This window comes from Hippocampus zosterae, chromosome 17, assembly GCF_025434085.1.
Source record: "Hippocampus zosterae strain Florida chromosome 17, ASM2543408v3, whole genome shotgun sequence".
Taxonomy (NCBI): Eukaryota; Metazoa; Chordata; class Actinopteri; order Syngnathiformes; family Syngnathidae; genus Hippocampus; species Hippocampus zosterae.
In genome coordinates, this window is record NC_067467.1 from 5,545,337 (window position 1) to 5,567,940 (window position 22,604).

Consider the following 22,604-nt stretch of genomic DNA (forward strand, 5'->3'; position numbering starts at 1 on the left):
TGAGGTATGAGGGATGTAACTATTTAAGGTCACCGACATGGTGACCAAAATTGTCATGTTTGTCGGTATTACCACGACACATAAGTATTATTTCAAAATGTAAATGATAAAATTAGTAAACTCTATCAACATTTTGCACATTAGAAATTTTAGACAGCAGCGACCAAAATGAATTTTCCACCATGCAATCTTCCAATATGTGTTTGAATAAACCACTTGACGTTGACCTCTTCTTAATGGTCTCACGAATCTAATATATGAATTGAGCACCTTTTTATTTTGTTCATGTGGTGTGAAGGCAATGAAAGCATGCTAAACCCAGGATGTCTTATCAGTTTACAGTTGACCATGAGTCACCATTTTCAAGGAAGGTCATCGCCTATTCATAGCACCTTTCATCTTGTTAGTTGACATTGCTATTACAAATTGCTGTGTAACAAGAATATCAAGAAGACGCAGTGACGCTCAGAGATGTTAAACGCTGTACTAGCTAACTAGGTATCAGACATTAGTGCTTGTTTTGCACACTGAATAAAGTGCCAAACAACTAAGTGTTTCAATTGAATCTTGTCATTATTCTTTTCAGCACTCCGGGAAGTGGACCCATGTTCAAAACCACCACAGTGGCTATAGATGGCGAGAAAGCCGAAGATGGAGATATCTTTGCCCCTGAGACTGCTATTGTGACCGAGCCTGCCTTCGAGGTCTTTGTTCCAGACAAAAGCGAACGAGCCTCCCCGAAGCCTGCGCCGACGTTGAGCTTCTCCTTGGGCAAGAAGAAGAACTGCTCCTCACCTAGCGCCAGCGCGTCCTCCAAAGTCAGTGTGTCGTTCTCCTTCGCCAAGAAGGCACCGGTGAAGCTGGAGACGGTGGCTGCGGTGTTTACCGATCCCGGCGAGGAGGTCATCGAAGGAGAGGATGGCGAGGAGGGAGAAAAGGCGGCGGTCCAAGATGAAGCGTCTGCCTGCAACGCTGACAGCCCCAAAGGAGGCTCGCGCGTAAGTGATGGAGGAGAGTCCAGCGTTGCGACGGGGACAGAGGAGACGCAGCAGTCCAACGACGGAAACTCGCTGGCCTCGACGCTCAACAAGCTGAAAATGATGATGAAGAAGGAGGAGAGCTATGCAGGACAGGATCCCCAGTACTACCACTACATGCCCCCAGCGCACTGTCGAGTGAAGCCTCACTTCCAGTTTCTGCTGTTCATGAAGGCAACTGATCAGAATCAGAGTAAAGAAGAAGATGACGATGAGGACGAAGTGCAGGAGGAGAAGGTTGAGACCGCTTCTCAGGAGTCCAACGTCGTCGAGTGCAGCAACGAAGATGACGACGATGATGATGCCATCACCGCCTCAACCCCTGAAGCTCAACAAACTCCTCAGCCTTCAAAAGTGAAGGAAGAGGACAACACTGCATGCGCAGTGGAGACGACTCCTGATCTTCCATCTTCCCTTAAGCAGAAAGAAGAAAGCTCACCACCACCACCGCAGCCTTTAGACTCCAACTTGGGTCCCAAGATTCCCATGGGTCCCTTCTTCCCCGTGTTGAGTAAAGATGAGAGCACCACCTTGCAGTGGCCCTCCGAGCTCCTCGAGTTCACCAAAGCGCCGCCTTCAGTGTCTTACAGCTGCAATCCTTTATACTTTGATTTCAAGCGGTCTCGGAACAAGGGCATGCGTGCTGGGAAGGCTGTTAAGTCTCCAAAGCCTGGCGAGCCGCCTGACAAAGAAAAGCAGAAAGAGATAACCCCTAAGGCGGAACCCGTTGCTAAAACAGAGCTCAACAGTGATGGGGCCGCCGTGAAAGCGCAACATGGCCATTCCGAAAGTGGCGATCAAACGGTAGCGACGGGCGGCGGCAGCGCCAAGAAGAAAAAGAAGAAGAAGAAGCACAAAAAGTCGACAAAACATTCGAAGCGCAAAGCACAAGCTAAAGACGCACTCGCGGAAGATGCGCAGGGCGAGACCGAACCAACTCAAGAGATGCCCAAGAAAAAGAAAAAGCACAAAAGAAAGAAGAGCAAGAACAAAGCAGCGGATCAAGAAGAAGCTGCAGGTGAGGAAAAGGAGAAAGCCAAGGAAAAGTCTGAAGTTAAACCCGAGCCTTCCTCAGTGCAGGCCCCAGCTGGAAGAGTTGGAGGAACTGGGAAGCGTAAACGGGCTATGAAGGGCCCTACGAGCAGGTCAGGAGTAGCGGAAAGGAGCACTGGAAAAAGCTTAGACAAAGCTAGTACCTCCGAGGAGCACGGCAGCAACAAGCGACTAAAAACAGATTCCGGGCCCTCCCAGAGCGCCTCTTGTTCCACCTCGGCTCAGAAAAGCCCGGGTCCCGGAAGACCTCCCAGTAGCGAGAGTGAGGAGGAAGGTGGTTCCACCACTCGGCGTTCGCGCCATCACCGGTCGAGTCCTCGGGAGGAGCGGCGTCACCACAGCGAGGAGTCGAGGCGCTCCGGCAGCCGCTCTTCGAGACGCGGCAGCAGCCGTCGACAGCACCACCGTGGCAAAACCTCCCAGAGTCGCTCTTATTCCAGCAGCTCTGACCGCTCCTCAGCGGGAAGCAGCGCCTACAGCCACCGAAGCCGCAGCTACTCGGACAGCTACAGCGACTACAGTACAGAGGGACACCAGCGCAGGCACTCCAAACGCTCGTCGGACTCAGACTACGAAAGGCGGGGCAACCGAGGGCACCGGCGGTCCAGGCGGCGCCAGTACTCCTCGTCCTCCTCCGACGATTCCCGCTCACGGTCGCGCAGCTACAGCCGCAGGAAGCGGCACCGGCGCCACCACCGCAGCACCTCCAGGAGCTCCACGAGCTGGAGCCGCAGCACCAGCGTTCGATCTTGGAGGCGCAGCTACAGCCGCAGCCGCAGCTCGGGGAGCCGCTCATCCAGCTCGGCCAAGGGCTCCCCACACCGCCGGAGCGCGCAGAGCCGAGCGGGCAGCGAGACCCTGCGCAGGGACTTTAACCGGACCAGCGTCTATCGCTCGCAGTCGCCGCGATCCGCCTCACGCGGTCTTACCCGCACCGCCATCAGCTCACAAGCTCAGCGGCTCAGCGGCTCCCGGGATGCGGGCGAGTACAAAAACTCCCTCACGGCACGTCAGCTCTTGGAGAAGATTCAGTCGAAAAAGAATTCCGACGATCCCATCGCAGCAACCAAATCTGGTTTAAAGATCAAGGACCCACCGCAGGGATACTTTGGTCCCAAACTACCGCCATCTACCAAAAGCATGCTGCCGCTTTTTGGTAAGCTTCAAGCGGCGAAGAAAGCACCCGTGATCCCACCGAACAGAACGGATGAGTGTGACAAACCTGGAGAAGGGAAGAGCACGGAGGCTGATGGAGAAGTTATCCTGGTGGAGCCCATAAGGGAATTCCCGCCGCCGCCTCCACCTCCGCCACCTCCAGTTCTGCCAGTGCAGAAAGTCGAGGAGACCCCACAGAGCGTGACAGTACAGGAAGAGACGCAACAGCCGACATCGGACACTCAGGTGCTGCAAGAACCCCGGCTACTTTATGAGCAGGACTCCTCCGTGATGATACCTCAGTACCAAGGGGAACTCGGGCAGGAGCCCTTGCAGAACCCCATGATGGAGACCCTCATGCCCGACATGCAACAGCAGCAGCCCCCGATGCACGGCTACCCCATGTACGCGCCTGCCGGCCTAGAGGAGGACGGGCTGGAGGCAGAGGAAGACGGCCTGGCACCGCTGGAGAGTCAGCCCATCACCTTCACGCCGGAGGAGATGGAGAAGTACAGCAAGCTGCAGCAGGCGGCGCAGCAGCACATCCAGCAGCAGCTGCTGGCCAAGCAGGTCAAGAGCTTCCCGCCGGCCGCCGTGGCCGCTACCGCCGCCCTGGCGCCGGCGCCTCCCCCACCCGCCCTGCAGCAGATCCACATCCAGCAGCCCGCTGTATCGGTGGCGTCGGGCACGTCCATCACCACCGTGCAACACGCCATTCTGCAGCACCACGCTGCCACTGCTGCCGCCATGGGCATCCACCCGGCGCACCACCCGCACCCCGCCCATGCCCAGCTGGCCCAGGTGCACCACATACCACAGCACCACCTCACCCCCATTTCCTTATCCCCCTTGGGTCACACTCTTGGACACTCGCTGGGACACGCCGGGCTGATCCCCGCCCACCACACCGCCTTCCTTTCCGGGCAGCCCATACACATCATCCCAGCCTCGGCGCTCCATCACACACCCTTGGCCTTCCACCACGTGCCCCACGCCGCCCTCTACCCTACGCTCTTCACACCCAGACCCTCGCAGGCGGCGGCGGCAGCAGCGGCGGCTCTCCAGCTCCACCCGCTCCTCCACCCCATCTTCTCAGGGCAGGACCTCCAGCATCCATCTAACCACGGCACTTGAGCAGGTGAGAAGTCTGATTGGACACTCATTCTTCTCTTTTGGAGGTTTTTGCAGCCCCCCGACTTACTCCAGACACTGGCTTGGTTCTGCGATGCGGTACGAAAACAGGATGTGTTTTTTTTAACTCACTGGATGATTTTTTCCCCCCCCTATTTTGTATTTTTGTTTTTCAGCCAGTGAATAAATGGCCAAAGCCATGAGAAAATTTGGAATGACAAGAAAATACAGGGGTGAGCAACTATATACAGCCCATACGTCATTTAAGGAGTACTACCCCTGCTTTAACATGACTACTTTTACTTGCAGTAACGTGTACATATATCAGTGTGCAATCTGAAGAATCCCACCCAAAGAATTGGTGGCTGAGATCATCGCGACTATTTGCGCTACGATTAACCCCCGGCCCCAATTCGCAATGTCGAGTGACATTTCTTGCACTGAAATCTTATTCAAAGATTGTAGTATACTGCAATAATTTTTTTTTGTTTTATTTGTAAATTATTTTCCAAGATGTGCTTTTCCAAGAAGGAATGGTAGTTTTTTTCCCCGTTGTGTATTTTTGTTTTGTAAATAACCTTAACATTCTTGGTCAAGGAAGTTGCTCTCTTGCCTCAATGGGCCTCAAACTGTAGCTACTCTGTATTTTTCTTTCAAACTAACTGTTTCAGCCAATAAACCCTTGAGTTCACCCGTTGTTTTTTTTGGGGGGGGGGGGTAATTTAAGAACTACCAAGAACAGTGGCAACTATCCAATGTGACAGTAGGCGGCGCCACTGTTCCTTGGAGTCCAAACCCAAAGTACAAAGTCATCATGACGGGACGCCTTAAAGCAACCAAAGTAGATTTAGATTTCATTATCATAAGTCAAGCAAGGAAAGGATACATGTTTTATTTACCAGAATTAAATCACTCACATAGTGAGACTAGAGTCAACTGTAAAGCATGACAATGAGCTGTACAATTACAATTGTTTTAACTTTCACCTCTTAATGAGCTGACATCACATTTTAATCTTCTCACCAGCCTTGTAGTTTGCTAAATGTGTATTAAAAAACAAACAAACTTTTAAATAGACATTTCATATCAGCTTGTATTTCAAAGGAGTGGTCCATTGGTCCATAAGTGGGTAGAATACTGTTGTGAAGGTCCAACAATGAAAACTGCGATGGCACAAGTCATAAAATTTCCGACATCTGAAAAAAATAAAAGAAATCCTCAAAAGTGTGTGTGGGTCTGACTGGGTTCATCCCAGATATCGTATCACCAGGAACATGAAGATGCACGTGAGCAGCATCCCTCCGATCATGATCCACTTATCCTGGGTGGCTCGCCTCTCGATGAGCCGCATCACCGTGTTGGACAGGCCCAGCATGTTCGCCACGTCCAGCATCTTTTTGTGGGTTCCCTGGTGCCATGAACAGATGACGCAACGTGTTATTTCAAACTGTACCACCCACAGGTTCACTTCTCATTACCCCATAGGCACTCACCTTGAGCGATGACCTTTGATCTCTGAGCCCATTGAGAATGCTGCTACCGCTGCCCAGCAGGTCGTCCATGCCTCTGTGTGCGTTGTGCAGATTGGTGTTGAGCTGCAGCGTCTCGTCGATGGGGATGGATGTGTCAGCGTCCTGTGGAAATTATGATTATCATTCAAGTTATGGAACAAATTGTTATAGATTTTCAGCTATTAAAGGTGGGTCTGAAATATAGCCCTGCATTGAACTTGGGGTCTTTTTTTTTTTTTTTTTAATTACAAGCGTCAATGGATGCAACTAACATTGGTGGTGAAGGTCCGGCTCATGAGCTCTTCCCGCTCTCGCTCCTGGGCTTCGTGAGTGTAGCGTCTGTGTTGGAAGTTCTGCAGGGCGGTGCGCAGGTGCTGGACATCATACTTGAGCTGGTCCACACGCCTTTTGGAGAGGGAGGAAAATATATATTTTTCAATACAGTATGAGCGTTCTTTGTGATTTCTACTCTAAGGGGAGGCTCGCCAACTCACAGTTTGGCATTCTGGCGGCGGTTCGGGGGCTCCTTGCTGGCCAGGATCTCCAGACGTTCCAAGTGGTTGAAGATCTGCTCGATACGAGCCTGAAGTTCATTCTCTAACACTGAACATTGAGAGAAGACAACCATTATATTACATTCGGAGAAAAATCACAGTGAGAGGTAATATTTGGCCCTGCCCGTAATGCAACTAGTCCAAGTTTTGGACACATTTTGATGAGAGTTGAACAATTTAGAAAAACAATTCAAAATTTATTTCCCATGCTGATTATACGCTGTACAATTTTATCTATTACTGGTATTGTCACTTTAGTCATATCGTACTGAATCAAGTGTTATATTTTTTACTCATAGGTTTTTTTTAATATTGGTTTTTGTTGGTGGTGCTGGTTGGGGAGAGGGGTGTTGCCAACTTCCCACCATTATCTTTAAAAGAACCCAGCCCTGCAGTTTCCTGTTCCAAACTGATCACCAAGCATACAAAACAATCAAGTACGGGCAGCCATAACAAGAAGTGCGTGCGGAATGGACATTAATTAGCTTAAAGAGGAGTCCAGGAAGGAATACACGTGTGCAAACACAATTGTTGGTTGTCGCTTACTCTGAGCATATCAAACTGAAAGCTGTTCCCAATATTCTCTGTGGAAGGGACAAGATATTCGGAAACACCACACAATAGTGATCAAACAAGCAACTCAAAGACACGACTAGAGATTACAGCTACGGCATCAAAAGTACATACAGAGTATTACTTCCTCCAGCAACTGCAATTAATACTCACAGTGAACTGACTGGCGATCTGTTCTTTCCAGGTTGCCCATCAGCGACTGCACCTCCTGGATGTGTCTAAGTAAAAAGTAGAATTTAAGCACTTTGGTTAGCTAGCTAGCTAAACAGAAGAAAGCATTTCCAAGTAACTCACTTGTTTGTCTGGTGGTAAAGCGTCTCCATTTTCTACAGCCACTCTCTAAGCTAATCGCTTATTATTTGTTTATTTTTTATAATTATTTTAAAGGTTTATCGCCCCTCGGCGTGAAACTCGGTGACCGGTGTTAGCTCTGGGTAGCGCGAGAAGAAAGTACACGTCATCAGCGTTTGTGTACGGAAGTAGCAAAGGCGGAAGTATTGAGACGTCACGGCAAAGACGGAAATTGAGTGGCCGTGAGCGAGTGCGCGGACACCGGCCGCCATCTTGAGAATTTAACTTTGGTAAGCGTTTGAGAGACCGTTATAGCCTTTAAGATGTATTTTTGCGTTTTATTTGGTTCTCAAGTGTGCATTTGGAATTAAATTGAGGCTACACGCCAGATTATGGTAGCAGGAAAGAATCATTTGGCATGTGTCCTCAGGCTATTTTAGTTAGATTTTCCTGCTTGTCTTAATGCTTTATAAAGGTCAGGTAAGATTACAGTGACAGCACAGTCATGGAGCAATGTGTGAAAATATCCAAAGATGGGATTTCCCAACCGACATTTCACAACAGCTCCTCAGGTGGAAAATTGATTTCCAAGCCAAAACCGCACTTCAGTCACCTCTGTCCTCATCCTGTTGACTAATTTTAAGGCAAGGTGCTTGATTAGTTCAGTGAAATATATGAACGAGCTGTTACAAGCTCCTCTTCTTTTTTTCCTTCATAATATTTGTTTACCTCATCGGGCGCAGCCATCAACAAGTGGAGCCAGACAGATGGTGCTTGACTTGATGGCTGCGTGTATCTCCAGGCTATAAAACTGTCAGAAAATCTGGAGATGCGTTCATGCCACTTCTTGCACACACTTCTTTTTTCCCCTCGGTTGTCATAACACATCCCCCTGCGGCACAGGGAAGCGCCAAATGAAGGCCCCTGTCAACTCATAGCGGTCCACAAAGGAGCATTTACCACTCCACCCACCCCATCTCAAGGTCGCGGGGTTCTTTTCTTTCTTTCTTTTGGTCTGTCTTTCTTTATCTTTCAGGCCCCGAGGAAAGGATGAGATGAGCTTACTGCTTCACCTCCACACCTGAGCACCATGGGCACAAGCCACTGTCCAGACTGCAGGTGTGTTCAAGACATTTCACCGCACAACTCCCTGACCTTACCTCCCCCAAGGTAGCACAGACTATTGTGTACCTCATCTATTAAGATGCACTCTTTCAAAATTCAGCCACAGAGTTTTATGTCATTTGGTGTGACTGGGGGCTAATTTAAGAAATGAATTCACAAAAAAAATCAAAGGAAAAGCATCACACGTACAAGATGGAAAGACAGAGATTCTGGAAACAAATTTTGTACCTGAGTAGAAATGGACGCTCAACCCTTCACTATAATGCACTCAAATGATGTATTTTGTCCCATGATGCAATTAAGTAAATAGCTGATATTATCCATCCATCCATTTTCTAATCCGCTTATCTTCACAAGGGTTGCGGGTGAGCTGGAAACTATCTCAGCTGTCTTCGGGCAGTAGGTGGGGTACACCCTGAACTGCTTGCCAGCCAATCGCAGGGCACACATAAATGAACAGCCATCCGCGCGCACTGTGAGGCCGACGTGCTAACCATTTGACCAACATGCCCCCCCCCCCCCCTCTTGCTGATCATCATGAATTATATAATAATGAATGCAAATCCAGAAACAGGCAAAAAAGTCTTGATGTGCTACAGTAATTTTCTACTGTTATACCTGTAGTAGATTTAAATGAGTACCAAGTCAAGGGTTAGGAAAGGAAGTTTCCCAGTCATTGTAATAGATCATAACTCAATTACTAGTCACAGGGAGACTGACTGAAGTAAAGAAGACAATTATGCGGGGAACAGGAGGAGGAGAAGAAAAAAAAATGCCTTCGGCTCCACAATTTTTGGGATACCACTCATTTTTTTGAAGGCATACTGATCTTCTCATTTCCCCCCCGAGGGAGACCATCGACTCCACTTTGAAGCCACTGTGACGAGACGCTGAATGAGAGCAAAAACGGGGCCTGTCAGAACCTTGCCTAGCCTGGCCCGGCTGCCCGGAGTTCTGCTGGGAAAAAAACCACAACGGGACTATTTGCAAGTGAGTCATGTTCTGATTGAGCTGATCGGCTTTCCCTCCTTCCGACAGAGGCTGAGACCCTCACATCGAGCTGTCAGTCACACACACACATGCACGCACACACGCGCAGCCCCCCCCCCCCCCCCCACACACACACACAGAGCCCTGTGGCTACACTATCTGACACTTGAGAGATGGTTGCTTGATGGCTCAGGCCTTCCCCTCCCTGTATTAACACACACGCACACGCACACACACGCACACACACACAATGATGGTCACAATATTAGGCACACTCGATACATGCTAGGTTTTCGTCATTGATCTGTTCCAAAAAGACTGACTGAAACAGAAGAACGCAAACACTGAAGCAGTGTTTCTCCTAGGAATTTATGTAATTCTAATGAATCCATTCCAGACACCTAAAAATATTAAGAAAAACTCAATTTTAAAAAGGAAAACTTTATTTTAACATACATAGCACAATATGAAATGAAAATCACGGATATAAATTAGATAAATGAACATTAAACATCACCTATTGACTCTTGATCGCTGATGAAAGGCAGTAAAGTGGGGAGAGTGAGAAAAAGCAGTTATTGTTTGGGAGGGGAATCTGGTATTTTCATACTTTGCTAAAAGTTCTTGGACTCTGTTTTTCTCCTCTCTTCTTGTGACTTATTGAAACAAGAAAACACTCAAAGTTGTGCATGAGTATTGGATGCTTGGTATGGGGTTAGATTCCAGGAAATGAGTGTGTAAGTCCCGTGGGAAAACGGAGCAAATGTACAAAAACTGGGGGAAAATGTTAGTGGGGAAAAGAAATAGCTGAAAACCAAATTGTATGAATACCAGGGCATAAAAAAAGAGGTTGTACTGCACATAATACTCACCAATACATGGACTATAAGTGCCTCTACAAAGATAAACATGCTTGTTTTTGAAACTTTTAGCATCCCATTGATTGTTAATCTCGTGTCTCAGTAATGTGCTATGGCGCTAAAGTGTACCGACGTTCTTCCAATGGTAACTTGCTAACAGTTTGTATATATTCATTCATTCATTCATTCATCTTCCTTGATCGCTTGATCCTCACTAGGGTCGCGGGGGGTGCTGGAGCCCATCCCAGCCGTCTCCGGGCAGTAGGCGGGGGACACCCTGAATCGGTTGCCAGCCAATCGCAGGGCACACATAGACAAACAACCATGCACGCGCACACTCACACCTAGGGACAATTTGGAGTGTTCAATCAGCCTGCCACACATGTTTTTTTTGGAATGTGGGAGGAAACCGGAGCACCCGGAGAAAACCCACGCAGGCCCGGGGAGAACATGCAAACTCCACACAGGGAGGCCGGGGCTGGAATCGAACCCGGTACCTCTGCACTATGAAGCCGACGTGCTAACCACTGGACTACCGGGCCGCCAGTTTGTATATAGTACTAACATATAGCAAGATGTAAATAAAAACTTGAGTGCAAAAAACCCCTAGAATAGAAGAAATTAAGATTTTAAATCATGCCCTGTAATCATACGCCGCTTCCTATATTTGAATTCCTTTGAAATCAAAACAAACATTATCCATTTTGCAGCTATACCTAATAAAGTGGCCCTACCCAACCGACAACATCATTGTGTCGCCAACATTCCAGACACAAGGTCTTCGTCTTCCTTTTATCAGTGTGTTTTTCCCCTTCTTGGACAACGTTAATGCCGGGATGTGTTGGTATTGGTTGTAATGGAGGTTTGTGAATATGTGTGTGCGTAGCTTGAGAGGAGTAGCATGGCGCAGGGAGTGAGTTATAAAAGCGCACACAAGCGTTATCTTGTCCAACGATACCGGCCGTCTTGTTGTTGCTGCTGCAGGTGTGCAAGTGCCGAAGCATGGGAACAACTTCTCTTCGGACTTCCCTGCCGTGTAGTCATGCAGCTTGTGGACGGAAGCGGGAAAACACTCGACAGGGCATCTTTGCCATGGGGAAATATAAAAGAACAGAACATTTCCTAATGTTTGTAAAAGTAATCCGATTTTACACGGGCTGAACTAAGGAGGACAAATCGAGTGGACGTAACCATGATTAGCAGTTTATTTTTAACGACAAAGACAAGATATTTAATGTTCAACCTGATAAATGTTAGTGATTCTGTCATATATGTTGATATGGATGGATATGTGGTCATATTTGTCTATGTAAATATATATGTAGATATGTAGTCCAGTGGTTAGCACGTCGGCTTCACAGTGCAGAGGTACCGGGTTCGATTCCAGCTCCGGCCTCCCTGTGTGGAGTTTGCATGTTCTCCCCGGGCCTGCGTGGGTTTTCTCCGGGTGCTCCGGTTTCCTCCCACATTCCAAAAATATGCATGGCAGGCTGATTGAACACTCTAAATTGTCCCTAGGTGTGAGTGTGAGCGTGGATGGTTGTTCGTCTATGTGTGCCCTGCGATTGGCTGGCAACCGATTCAGGGTGTCCCCCGCCTACTGCCCGGAGACGGCTGGGATGGGCTCCAGCACCCCCCGCGACCCTCGTGAGGATCAAGCGGTACGGAAGATGAATGAATGAATGAATATGTATATATATGTGTGTGTGTGTTGTAGGCCACAGACGGTATGTCTGTATGCATGTGTGTAGAACATCAAACGTACATATACAGTACAAAAGCAGTTTTTTTATAAAGTGTACCATGAAACTTAACATAGTGACCGATGATCGCGCTGACGTCTAGAATGCTATTCATCGTCACAATGTCATTATTTTTTAATAACGTGGAATTCAGAGCACAGCCTCTCGAAATGATTTTCTGCTTTAATATGTGTCATTTTGTTGTGATTCTTGGGAAGTTATTATTATTATTTTTTGTGATCTCATCAGCCACCGTACCTGTTCCACCGCCCCCTCCTCCCTCACTCAAACACCACCCACCCAGTTACCCTCATTCCCACCCCCCAATAGAGGTATGCACTCAACCTTGTCATGGCCCAAGGCAGTGCATGTTCTTGTTGTGGGTTGAGCAATTGCATTACTCATTCCTAAATTCCTGCTCAATGCCGTATTCTCCGTGTACTGTATCTGTAATTTTCCCCTTTAGTTTTTTCACCCCTGCTCAAAATGCTCTTCTCTCTTTTTTTATTATTATTATCATTATTTTCAACCCTTACTCCATCAACATTTCTGTTTAATTCTCCCGCCATGGTCCCGTCGGCCTATGCAGGAGATTAGCAGTGATGCTATCAAGCATTTGTCGAGGCGGAAATTTCGGTCAGGTTTTAGGTGTTTTTCTGTTTTTCCTTCACCCGAGCCTTTGAGGTTTCGATTACAGATGAGGAACCAACGCGTTGTGTCCTTGAGCCAAAGCGTCGAACAAACCTCTGCACGCCTCGCTGAGCCGCCCCCAAATAAATAAGTCACGTATCAACCTCCGAGCGTTGCTACGGCGAGAAAATACACTTTTACAGTATCAAGCAGAACACGATTAAGACTGAATACTAGTTTTATCCCTTCAACATTTTAATGTCAAAAGTGATCAGCTTACTTTTTTCACATGAAACAGTAGCGTCAATAAAAACAAAAGACAAAAAAATAATTTTAGTAATTTAAAAACTATATGAGGTATATGAGAGACATTTTCCAAACTAATCGAAATAGTTTGTGTTTGTTGCCCTTCACTGTCTCCTGGGTGGCAAATGGCATCTTTGGGCCTGACTTAGCTTAGCCTAGCCGATCTGCCCACCCTCACTTAAGAACCTAAATACAAACATGCCCTCTCATATGTCACCTGACCTCCTGCTGAGGTGACCACAGGTGTGCACACACATATGCAAAAAACTGTTTCTGCCTTCACCTGCTTGATGTCAGGCCTGTGTCTAACACACACACGCACATTGATATTGCATGGCAGGCCCACATCTAGCCACCTCCCACCACCGCTCAGCGCCGCCGCCCTGGGGGCGAGTGCGTGCGAATCCCGCGGTAGACTCCGAAGCCCCCCTTCGCTGCGCCTTCTCTACTCGGGCTTGAGAAGGGAAATTAAGGCTTTAGGAGTTCATTATAAAACAACAACAACAAGCAGCATGAGCACAGTGCGGGGGTGGGGGGGGGTGCCTTGCGGAGGTCTCTATTTCTCCATCCTCGTTTCCCTCCTTGATGTCTGACAACATAGCAAAAATTAATAAATAAATAAAAAATAATAATTTCCTTCCTTATCCAGCAGTCACGTTGATTTAAGTTAAATATTGATTTGTCATTGTATAATCCAGCAATTCGGTCCTCTAGTGTGCCAGTCTGTGAACTTGTTTAACCTCTGGCACCGGCTCGAAGAATGATGCATTTAGGTGCTTTCTGATTTTTCAGCGAAATGAATTCTGTCGTGATGAAGAGCTTCAAAGCGATGGGTTGTATATTGAGCTCTTATAATAATACATAACCAATATCTTTTCATACAGACTGTATTACAAAGTAGGAAGAGATTATATTTGGTAACAGGTAAAGTGAGCGTTCAAACCTTAACTTTAGAATAATGTCGGGTGTGAAACCAGAATTGGTACCATGTTAAGTAGCTCTTCCCCATTTCAGCTTTTCATTACTATTTTAAAAACTAAATTATTCTCTAGTTGTAATATAGGGAGCAAGGAACCATATTTGGTAACATTGGGACTTCAAAATGCACTATGAGCCGATCAAAGCGCATCAAATTGTTGATACAACATTACTATCGTATACAGATTAATTTGGAGAAAGCAGTTGTGTTTGGTCTATGTACAATAACAAATATGGTTCTGTGCTCGCTATTGTGCGAATAGAGAACCATTTGTCTCACTTCTGCTCATCACAGCGGGCTGTGGTCGATGCGCAAGGAGTAATCGTGCGTAATCACTCCTTTTAGAGTGCGACATCAAAAGCAGATGCCCATAAAATAAATAAATAAATAAATAAATAAATAAATAAGAAAACTGTGCAAAGTACCGTACATTTATGATTCACGCTTAATCGCACGTAAAGGGCCAGGTCGACCACTCTTATTTCTTTGCAAATGCGACATTCCTCAGCGTTACCATCCTCGATGTGATCGTCATCATTATCATCATCACGTTATGGATGGCCGTAGACACAACACCTGTCGGGACATCTCCTGCCAAAATTGCTGCCTCGCTAATGTGCGTGTGTGTGTGTGTGTGTGTGAGTGTGTGCGTGTGTGGGCACTCACTGACGTCACTGAAACAGCCTATTGTACAAACATTTGTCCATTTATTTATTTGCTTTAAATAAGAAAGTTAATATATACAGTATACATGTATATATATATGTAAAACAACAACACTTTTGACATGTGGTGATATATTACCAAGTTCAAAAGACACTTCTTAAACATTTCAGAGAACATTTATAGTATGTCCGTGAAAGTCCAACACCACTCATCAATCGGCATCAAAGGTGAGGTAGAGAACTATATGAGCCCTGACGTGAGTTCTGTTCAAAAGATCTTTACCTACAAAGTCCTTTTGGGCTCCTTTGACATGCACACATGGACACTTTGCTTCTTAGGGTAAGGGCGCCACACGGCCATTTTCTTTGATTTATTCCTGGGAGGGAAAATAGGGAGGCCAATTGTGGAGCCACTTTGAAAGCATTTACAGTAAATATGTGGTTAAATTATACTTTAAACAATAACCAATTATTCTCTGGGGCAATTTTTAACTTTAAAGCGGTCGGGTATTTAATTTTTATTTTTTATCCCCGCTCTGTTAACCCCCTATAGTTCCCTTTGTAGGCACACATTCATACCACGCAGAGATTTCCATAAACATTTCCATAAGAGCAACCGAAGAGCCAGCGTGGTTTTTTGGGCCGGGGGGCGGTCTCATCATCCTGTACATGTACGCAGTGACAAAGTCCTCCAGTGATACTATCAATTCTGTTTTTTTGTTGTCTTTACTGCACATAGCCAGAGCAGCATAAGTGCTTTAACCCTTAAATTGGCATACATTTGTGGGGAAAAAAGTACAGCAGACATGAAAGACAGACAGGTAGGTTCATTCAGAGCGTATAGTACAAAAAGCAGCAGTAGTAGATCAGATACATTAAAAAAAATAATTAGAGTACCTATTTGAAATGCTCTTTTGGAATTTTCAGTGCATCCGGCACAATGAAAAAATATGTGCAGAGTAGCGTGAAAATCTAAAAATCAAGGGTGCTATTTCATGTCACAAACCAATCGAAACAAATGCTTTCACTCGACATAAAATGAAGAAACAACATCAAATGCTGGGTCTCCTCCGTTGTTGTTTAAAGTGGGGCGGCTTGCACTGTGTCGTTACACAAGCTTTTCGCGTAGCTAACGCAGTATCCACCACCGCACCATCCAGACTGCACTTTCCACATTGGATTTTCTGTTCCAAATTGCAGTGAGAAGACTTGAACCGAATTGTACCACCTCTGCGAAATGGGTCTAAGTTGTGCGTTTTCACCCAAATTGCTGGACTCTTAATTGCCCTTACACTGGCAGTGTAATATAGCCACAGAAATGGATGATATGAATTGTTTGGAGTGATAAATTAAATCTGAAAATGTTAGGGCCTTTATTGGCAAACACGATCAGTCTATCCCGCACAAAGATCTGCCAGGGCATGTTCCGAAGTGCGCCTCAGCAGAATACATTTGTTTCTTTCATTGGCCGTCAAAGTTCGGCCATGTTTATATGTGGCCGGTCTGATAAGTTTCTGCCACATTCCCAGGAGATCTCGGTGTTCCGCAGGATCCCGAGAGCCCTATGTGCTCTTGCAGGTGTAAACCTCCTCCTCACGGACACACGTCTGGCACTCAACATGACAACACCAGCGCACCTGGCAGTTACAGGAAAGGCTGGTGAGGCGCATGGCCGTGTTGTAGCCACGGCCGCAACACAGGTTCTGGCAGCTGGTGTCCTTGGCGCATGAGCGCCCACCCGTGCCCGCTGAATAGCGCGAGGGCCGGCAAAAGCTGGGCGACTCCTCCAGGTAGACCAGGTCGGTGGTACGCGGGCTGTGGCTGTTGCGACGCGGTCCCGCCAGCTCGCTCTCGCCAGTGGCCACGTTGGTGACGCTGAGAACTCGCATGGCTACGTCGTAGCGGTACTTGAGCAGCCGGCCCGTGTCGTGGAACGGGGACAGCTGCTTCCAGCAAGTCCGTACGGCGCAAGAGCCGGAAACCCCATGACACTTGCAGGTGGTCTTGAGGCCGCTCTTTACCGCCTTGGACAGGCAGACCAAGAAGGAGGGGGGGGAGAGGGAAAAAAAAACAGGGAGACGTCAGTTCCCCTGGCTTTGATTCATTACCTGGCCTCTTATCTGGGCGGTCTATCTCCACGGAGGCGGACGGTTTCCTGAAGGCGGTCGGCTGCACCTTTTCAGAATGTTTCTGCTCGGCTCGCTGGAAACTCTAACATAATGGATCGAGGGCAACTGTCGTATTTCATTCAGCTCACATCTCTCAGTCGGACAGCTTGGGTTCTGTTACGACTAGTACCGTCTGCCTCACATGTCTCGTTCCTCACACCCGAGGCATGGCGGGACCCAGGGTGCAAATGCTGGAATCTCTCCCACTCACGCAACCAACTTCAACCAACCGGTGTCCAAAAACTAGAACTTAAGAGAGATTTGTTTGCGCCGTCACTCAGCCATCTACCTTGGCGAGGGCCAGAGACAGGTCAGATAGCACAGAGGGTTAGTCCGACAGGCCTCAGGGTGTTTTGGGGTTGAAAAGTTCTGCCTAGGTCCTCCCTGTGCAGGTATGAAACCCTCAGGGGGCTTCTGAGTACTATTACTGAGAGATGAGTGGGTTGCTGGAAGGCCATGCTTTCTTGTCAGACCTCACATTGGTGTAAAGTCAGGAAAACCCAGAACGCAGATAAGTTAGCTGCCATTACTTCTTCCTGTTTTTTTGTTTTGGTTTCTAGGGTGAAAGCCCCCCAGGCGTTTCTCGTCTACCTCAGAGCGCCACAGTGGTGGTTACCAACATTAGCCGGGATTTATGGTGAGTGCAGTGATTTAGTACGAGGAGAAAAAAATGGTTGCTCGTATATTAAAAAAAAGAGGCTGTGGTTGTAATCGCGTCCTCTGCGATAGAAGACCTTTAATTTGTAGTCGGCCCGCACAGCAAGCTTTATCATGCCTGGGAACACCTGGTTCTGACTGTCATCGTACTAACCTAAAACCAAGTCTAGTTCCCTCTCACGGTGCAGGTAGATTAACTCATTCAGTACCAGCCAATTCTGGACCAAGCCTGAAAAGACGTTTAAAAACGTCTTTGGGAGCGAATGAGTTAAGAGCAAAACATTGTTTGTTTTTTTTGGGCCACCGTGTACTCACCCGAATTCCCACATTGACATTGTGGGCGTCCACCTGAGCTCTCAAGTCCTTGCTGACCCTCTTCTGGCTCAGGAACCGCTTGAGGAACTTGGTGCTGTACTTGAGGTTGTCGCCACACACCCCCCACTGCCACGCTTCCCGGTGCTGGATGCCGGGCGAGTCGTCGCAGGTGCAGCGCTCCATGCGGCCTGAGCTGCATGCCTTGGCGAGGGCGTGGGTCAGCGCCGCCGACGAAACCGCCAGGAGAAAAGCCGTCTCTTTAAAGGCTGCAACCAAACGGAGTGAAAAGGTTCAGAGGAGATTTTACAGACGGTGCAACACCATATCCAACAGAGAGTGCTGCAGTTGGGAAAAAAATGGTGATCGGAGTAAATGTTCCTGCCGACTCTCTAATCAAATTCTGTGCACACTGCCATTGTCCTTTGGTTGCCGTTGCTACTGACATACAACAAACGATCAGCGAATTAGTTTTACAGTGGCGTTGCGCAACAAAAGAACACATGCTCAATCACCCTTCTACTTAATGTTTTTTTTTTAATTTAAAAATGTACTTAATTTTTGACTGCCCATGACGAATATTTTTTTGTTGGTTTTTGTTTCTGGTGCAAATAACTTTTAAAGATTTGTTGTTTCCTAGACCTCACACCAATGGATTAAAAACAAAATAGGGATAGCTCAAAAATACGGTTTTAGCTGCAAAACCAGCAAAATACTAATTGGAAGAGTGTCTCACAATTCCAAACGAAATGTTCTGCAATGTTGTCAAATCCACCGGTCTCTGTTATCAGCCATGCTTGGAAAATAGTGGAAACAAGCAGTGCAAACACACCGCAATGATTAGACTAGATGAGGGGAGAAGAATTTGTATTTATTTATTTTTAATATGCGCTGTTTAGATTGTTAGACTTGCATCTATGTGAAAACAAACAAACAAACAAACAAACAAACAAACAAACAAAAAGACTGCCTAAATCAAAACAGTATGGATGAGTAATGGCCAGCCAAACAGTGAGTGAATTTCGGAACTTCATGATCGACTCTTCTTGTCGTTTTCAACTGCGTGAGGCAGCAGCAGAGCCAAGTTGCCACATGAGTTGCATAGTAACCAGCCTCAGAAATGTTTTAACGGATATATTCTGCCTCGTAGCAAGTCACAGCGCAAACATGATCTTACTAAAAATCTGTTAGGTTCTCTTGATCTCTTTTGCTAACTCTGGCCAGCCAGCAATTTTTTAAACAATTAAATGTGGACTTTTTGTTGTTAAAATACAACTGTGTTCGGTTGTGTCTGTGTTGTGTTAGGGGTAGAATGCTCCATGTTTTCAGATTTTTCCATACGGGACCTTCATTTTAAGGAGCATTCAGGATTAGGTCAGGGTCAGGAAGTATACTGTAACTGTCTTGGAAACAATACATCTTCATTTCTATTGTGCTTTCACAGCAGCTGCAACTGTAACAGAAGTACGCAAGTTGCAGAAATACGGTGCAGCTCATCCTGTGGCTAGCAGATGATGTTGTTAAGCTATATGCTTTTGGCAGTTAGTCAAACTTGCCAAACGGTCACCCAGCCTCCCGAGTTTCTCAGCCACCTGCGATCTGTGAAGGCAATGCTAGGTGCTAAGCTAATGTGCCTCGGCTGCAAGGGACGAGCTCTTCTAAGATAGAGCTCACCTTCATAATGGCAAATAAACCAGATTTAGTCTAAGTATGTTCCGAAAGGAGTTCTAACTAACTAACTAACTAACTAACTAACCAACTAACTAACTAAGCACGTGAAATGCATGGACTGCGCTTTCTTGAAAAGAAAAAAAATAAGATTTGGTTTGTTTTGTCTTTGATTTACTGGAGACTTTCCTACTAGCAGTTTTGTAGTTTGTGTTTTGTTCCTTTGCGGTACCGATTGTGAATCAAACCTTAAAAACCACCAAATCAATTCAAAATGCTTTTGGCCGTTACATGACACACTCGGAAAAGCCCAAATGCCCTTGAATAAGCTTAGTAAGCCCAAATGTTGACAAAGCGTTCGCTGTGTTGTCATGTCAGCGTGTCATCCTCCTCTCGCCCCTCTCCTCCGTGTCACACGCTGTTATTTACGTCGCCCCCGAGCTATCAGCCCGGCGTGTCTATTTTGATCCAATTAATTATTATTTTGACTAGGACGCAGCCTTTTCCCACATGAAAGCGGCCAATTGCGCCACCCTTTTCCTCTGGGAATCGGGAGCTTTTCCTGGCAGATAAAAATAGCCACACGAGGTTTCAGAAGTCTCCGCCAGCGCTACCGCTGCCATTTGTTGGCATCCTCACTCCCTCATTTACTTCCTTTGCTGACCTCTTCATCTAACCCACATGCAGATATGCAGATGTACCAGTACCGTTTCATCACACGCTTCAACTCGCAGCTGCAAGAACGTTTTCTTTGACTCCAAGTGATTACTGATTGATCGGTTAACCGTAAAATAGAGAGTGTTGATCATACTGCCAAAGTCGTGTAAACACACAAAGTGGATCAATACCTTTCCAAGTGTATGTAGAATTTGAGAAGTGAAATATCAGTCTTTTAATAGTGGTTCTTCAGATTTTCCATCAAATTGATTGGCTTTCTGGTGATATAAATATATACGCTCCAAAACTCACCAGTATTATTGCAAAGCACGATTCAAATCGGTTATCGTGACACCACCTGCTACTTAATACTCTGGCCCACCAAACATGTCGGAATTGTTGCACGAGTGGCTAATTTATTCTGTCCTCTTCAGATGTCTGTCCGTCTCTGTGAGTGATGGGGAGAAGAGACACTGTAACGTTCTCCCGAGGTCACAAGTTCGAAACCCCCCTGACCCACACTAATATTGCTCACCCCCACCCGCTTTTGGGTCCTACCTCTCTTCAGGAGACTCCCCCGGCCATCCAGGCTGCAGTTCCAGCGCTCGTTGCGGAACTGGTAGCGGCACTCGAGCAAGCTGAGGCGCACGGACTCGCGCAGCGTCTCGGCCAGGCCGGGTTCGCGTCGACACAGCCTCTTCTGCCGCCGAGACAGCACCATCTGCTCGCACTGCTTCAGGTGGGCCTTGCCCGTCGCCGGCTCGTTGGAGAAATGGCCCGGCAGGAACACCAGGGGCTCACGCCCTGTCAGTCTAGATGTAGACACAAAGAAACAATAAAAATAAAATATCCACACACGTTAAAAGCTGAACTACCTACACTGGTATGTTTGTTCAAATACTTGCATATATTAACAAATGATCATACAGTCACTTAAAATGAAGAAAATGCAAAAAACGTTCAGTTTACACATAAAAGTTATAGTAACCTTTTTGAATCAGTATAGTACATTAAAAGTTAAATGTTTTCATAATAAACTTATAGAAGCATAGTATTACACTATTAAGGTAGTGTATACCGATTTTAATCCATGGGATTAAATTAAATATTTTTGGTAAAATAAAAAAGCTTAATTTTAGAATGTATTATACAAATTTGAATCAGTGTTATAGAGATGAAATCTTTTCATTTAAAATGCTATGAAAATTATACTGATCAAGAGTTACTGTGATTGATATAACATATTTCAAAATCTTATTTTAATCTCATCTAAAATTAGTCAATTTAAAATAAAGTTAAATAATTGTATATATTCAATTTTCATGTATACAATTAGCTTAAAGTATTTTATTTATGCATTATTATCCAAAAATAAAATTTGCTAAAACTTTTTGGATTATATATAATAGGATTTATACATTATTAAAATGTTTTCAAATACAAAAAAAACCTAAACGATGTTGAATATTCAATTTAATAATACATACCGTAAATGCAGCATATATTAAGTATTTCTTTTCAAATGCAAACTTGTAAAAAGTACACTTCCAACAAGCTATTTAATTTACTTCAGATTCCATTCAGTTATTTTTTTTTAACCAATTCACAACAGAAGTTATCTCTTCCCCCATAATAAAACTAGAATTGAAGATAAGCCCGGCTCTCAAGCAATAACAGAATGGACGGTACATTATAAGATAAAGTTGAGCGTACCAAATTATAACGCGGCAGCACCAAAACTATATCGAACAAGCAAAACAGCAACAACAAAGTGCCAAATAACCACAATTAACACGTGCATTTATCCCTGGAAAAGGTTTGCTGACCCAAAGTAAGCTGCGCCGTGCGACAGGAGGATGCAGAGTGCAACGAGGCGCAGTAGGCAGGCGGTCCGCGGGAGCCTGGAGCGCATGCTGCCGGCTCGGTTCTGCTCTTCATCGCGCTGATTCTGCCCAAGGAGAAAGTCCGAGCCTCGTTGGCCGGCGCGCCTCTTTAAGGTGGGAGTTTGGTGAGGGAGGAGGGTTGATGGCTGACGTCTCGTTCCTCAACTGGAGTCTCTCTCGACTACTTTATTAGGTGAGGTGCCCTCCCACAGTGAGCGCCACCCAGGTGGATGCAGCTGCAAAAGGGGAGCTCGTTTACCTGTGCACCACCACCACCTCCGCGTAAACAACAAAAAAACATCACGGTGAGCCGTGCGATCAAAGTGCATTCATAAAAGTGGAAAGCATCATTTTGAGGATCATTTGCCATACGTTTTAAGATATGGTACCAATCTTCAGGAATAATGGAAAGTGTGTATTGTTTTGTAGTTGTATTTTTACACTCAATGTTTATGTTAATATGAAAACAATTTGTTTCTTTCACAATGCCCAAGACGTGGCTATGTAGATAAAAATCAATTCAAGGAAATTGCACCATCTAGTGGTTTGAAAACACATTTTAGTTCTGAGTCTCACCGCCCAAAACATTAGGTACACTTGCACAATGTAAGTCAGTGCGATGCGGAACATTTTGGACTAGAAATGCATTTAAGATTG

General features: G+C 46.1%; 3 protein-coding genes and 1 long non-coding RNA gene across 25 annotated transcripts in view; 2 read left to right on the forward strand and 2 right to left on the reverse strand.

Moving 5' to 3' along the window:
* Positions 1–5,956, forward strand: part of gpatch8 (G patch domain containing 8) — a 23,643-nt gene extending 17,687 nt beyond the window's left edge. For 16 of the 17 annotated variants that reach the window (XM_052048610.1, XM_052048607.1, XM_052048608.1 and 13 more), the window contains one exon: positions 587–5,067. In XM_052048610.1, the coding sequence (XP_051904570.1) occupies positions 587–4,379 (3,793 nt within the window). In that variant the 3' untranslated portion in view covers positions 4,380–5,067. Of the gene's footprint in view, positions 1–586; positions 5,068–5,838 lie in introns of those variants that run through there. The other variant, XM_052048602.1, reaches the window with a different exon arrangement.
* gosr2 (golgi SNAP receptor complex member 2) lies at positions 5,253–7,499 on the reverse strand. The gene is made up of 6 exons (XM_052048671.1): positions 7,309–7,499; positions 7,168–7,232; positions 6,382–6,490; positions 6,160–6,292; positions 5,870–6,010; positions 5,253–5,784 (listed from the first exon to the last, which is right to left on the reverse strand). The coding sequence occupies exons 1-6, from the start codon at positions 7,335–7,337 to the stop codon at positions 5,623–5,625; spliced, it is 639 nt and encodes a 212-aa protein (XP_051904631.1). The 5' UTR covers positions 7,338–7,499; the 3' UTR covers positions 5,253–5,622.
* LOC127589492 (uncharacterized) lies at positions 7,490–22,253 on the forward strand. 6 transcript variants are annotated; one of them, XR_007959418.1, is made up of 6 exons: positions 7,490–7,595; positions 8,342–8,424; positions 9,280–9,420; positions 20,499–20,803; positions 21,881–22,061; positions 22,141–22,253. It is a non-coding gene; the product is annotated as an uncharacterized LOC127589492 (long non-coding RNA). The 6 variants fall into 6 exon arrangements; XR_007959417.1 differs by adding an exon at positions 17,339–17,407 and having other exon boundaries at positions 7,517–8,424; positions 9,280–9,429; positions 20,633–20,803; XR_007959416.1 differs by adding an exon at positions 17,331–17,407 and having other exon boundaries at positions 7,517–8,424; positions 20,633–20,803.
* wnt9b (wingless-type MMTV integration site family, member 9B) lies at positions 14,623–22,041 on the reverse strand. The gene is made up of 4 exons (XM_052048656.1): positions 21,891–22,041; positions 20,623–20,876; positions 17,743–18,008; positions 14,623–16,626 (listed from the first exon to the last, which is right to left on the reverse strand). The coding sequence occupies exons 1-4, from the start codon at positions 21,974–21,976 to the stop codon at positions 16,165–16,167; spliced, it is 1,068 nt and encodes a 355-aa protein (XP_051904616.1). The 5' UTR covers positions 21,977–22,041; the 3' UTR covers positions 14,623–16,164.
* Positions 22,254–22,604: the final 351 nt, after the last annotated feature.

Excerpts from the sequence above, each read along its gene's own strand:
- wnt9b (XM_052048656.1), bottom strand. The coding sequence starts at position 21,976 with ATGCGCTCCAGGCTCCCGCGGACCGCCTGCCTACTGCGCCTCGTTGCA. Across the intron at positions 20,877-21,890 it reads CACGGCGCAGCTTACTTTGG|ACTGACAGGGCGTGAGCCCC; the intron begins GTCAGCAAACCT and ends GTCTACATCTAG. Across the intron at positions 16,627-17,742 it reads ATGTCAATGTGGGAATTCGG|GCGGTAAAGAGCGGCCTCAA; the intron begins GTGAGTACACGG and ends TGCCTGTCCAAG.
- gosr2 (XM_052048671.1), bottom strand. The coding sequence starts at position 7,337 with ATGGAGACGCTTTACCACCAGACAAACAA. Across the intron at positions 6,491-7,167 it reads AGATCGCCAGTCAGTTCACT|TGTTAGAGAATGAACTTCAG; the intron begins GTGAGTATTAAT and ends CTCAATGTTCAG. Across the intron at positions 5,785-5,869 it reads ATCAAAGGTCATCGCTCAAG|GGAACCCACAAAAAGATGCT; the intron begins GTGAGTGCCTAT and ends TCATGGCACCAG.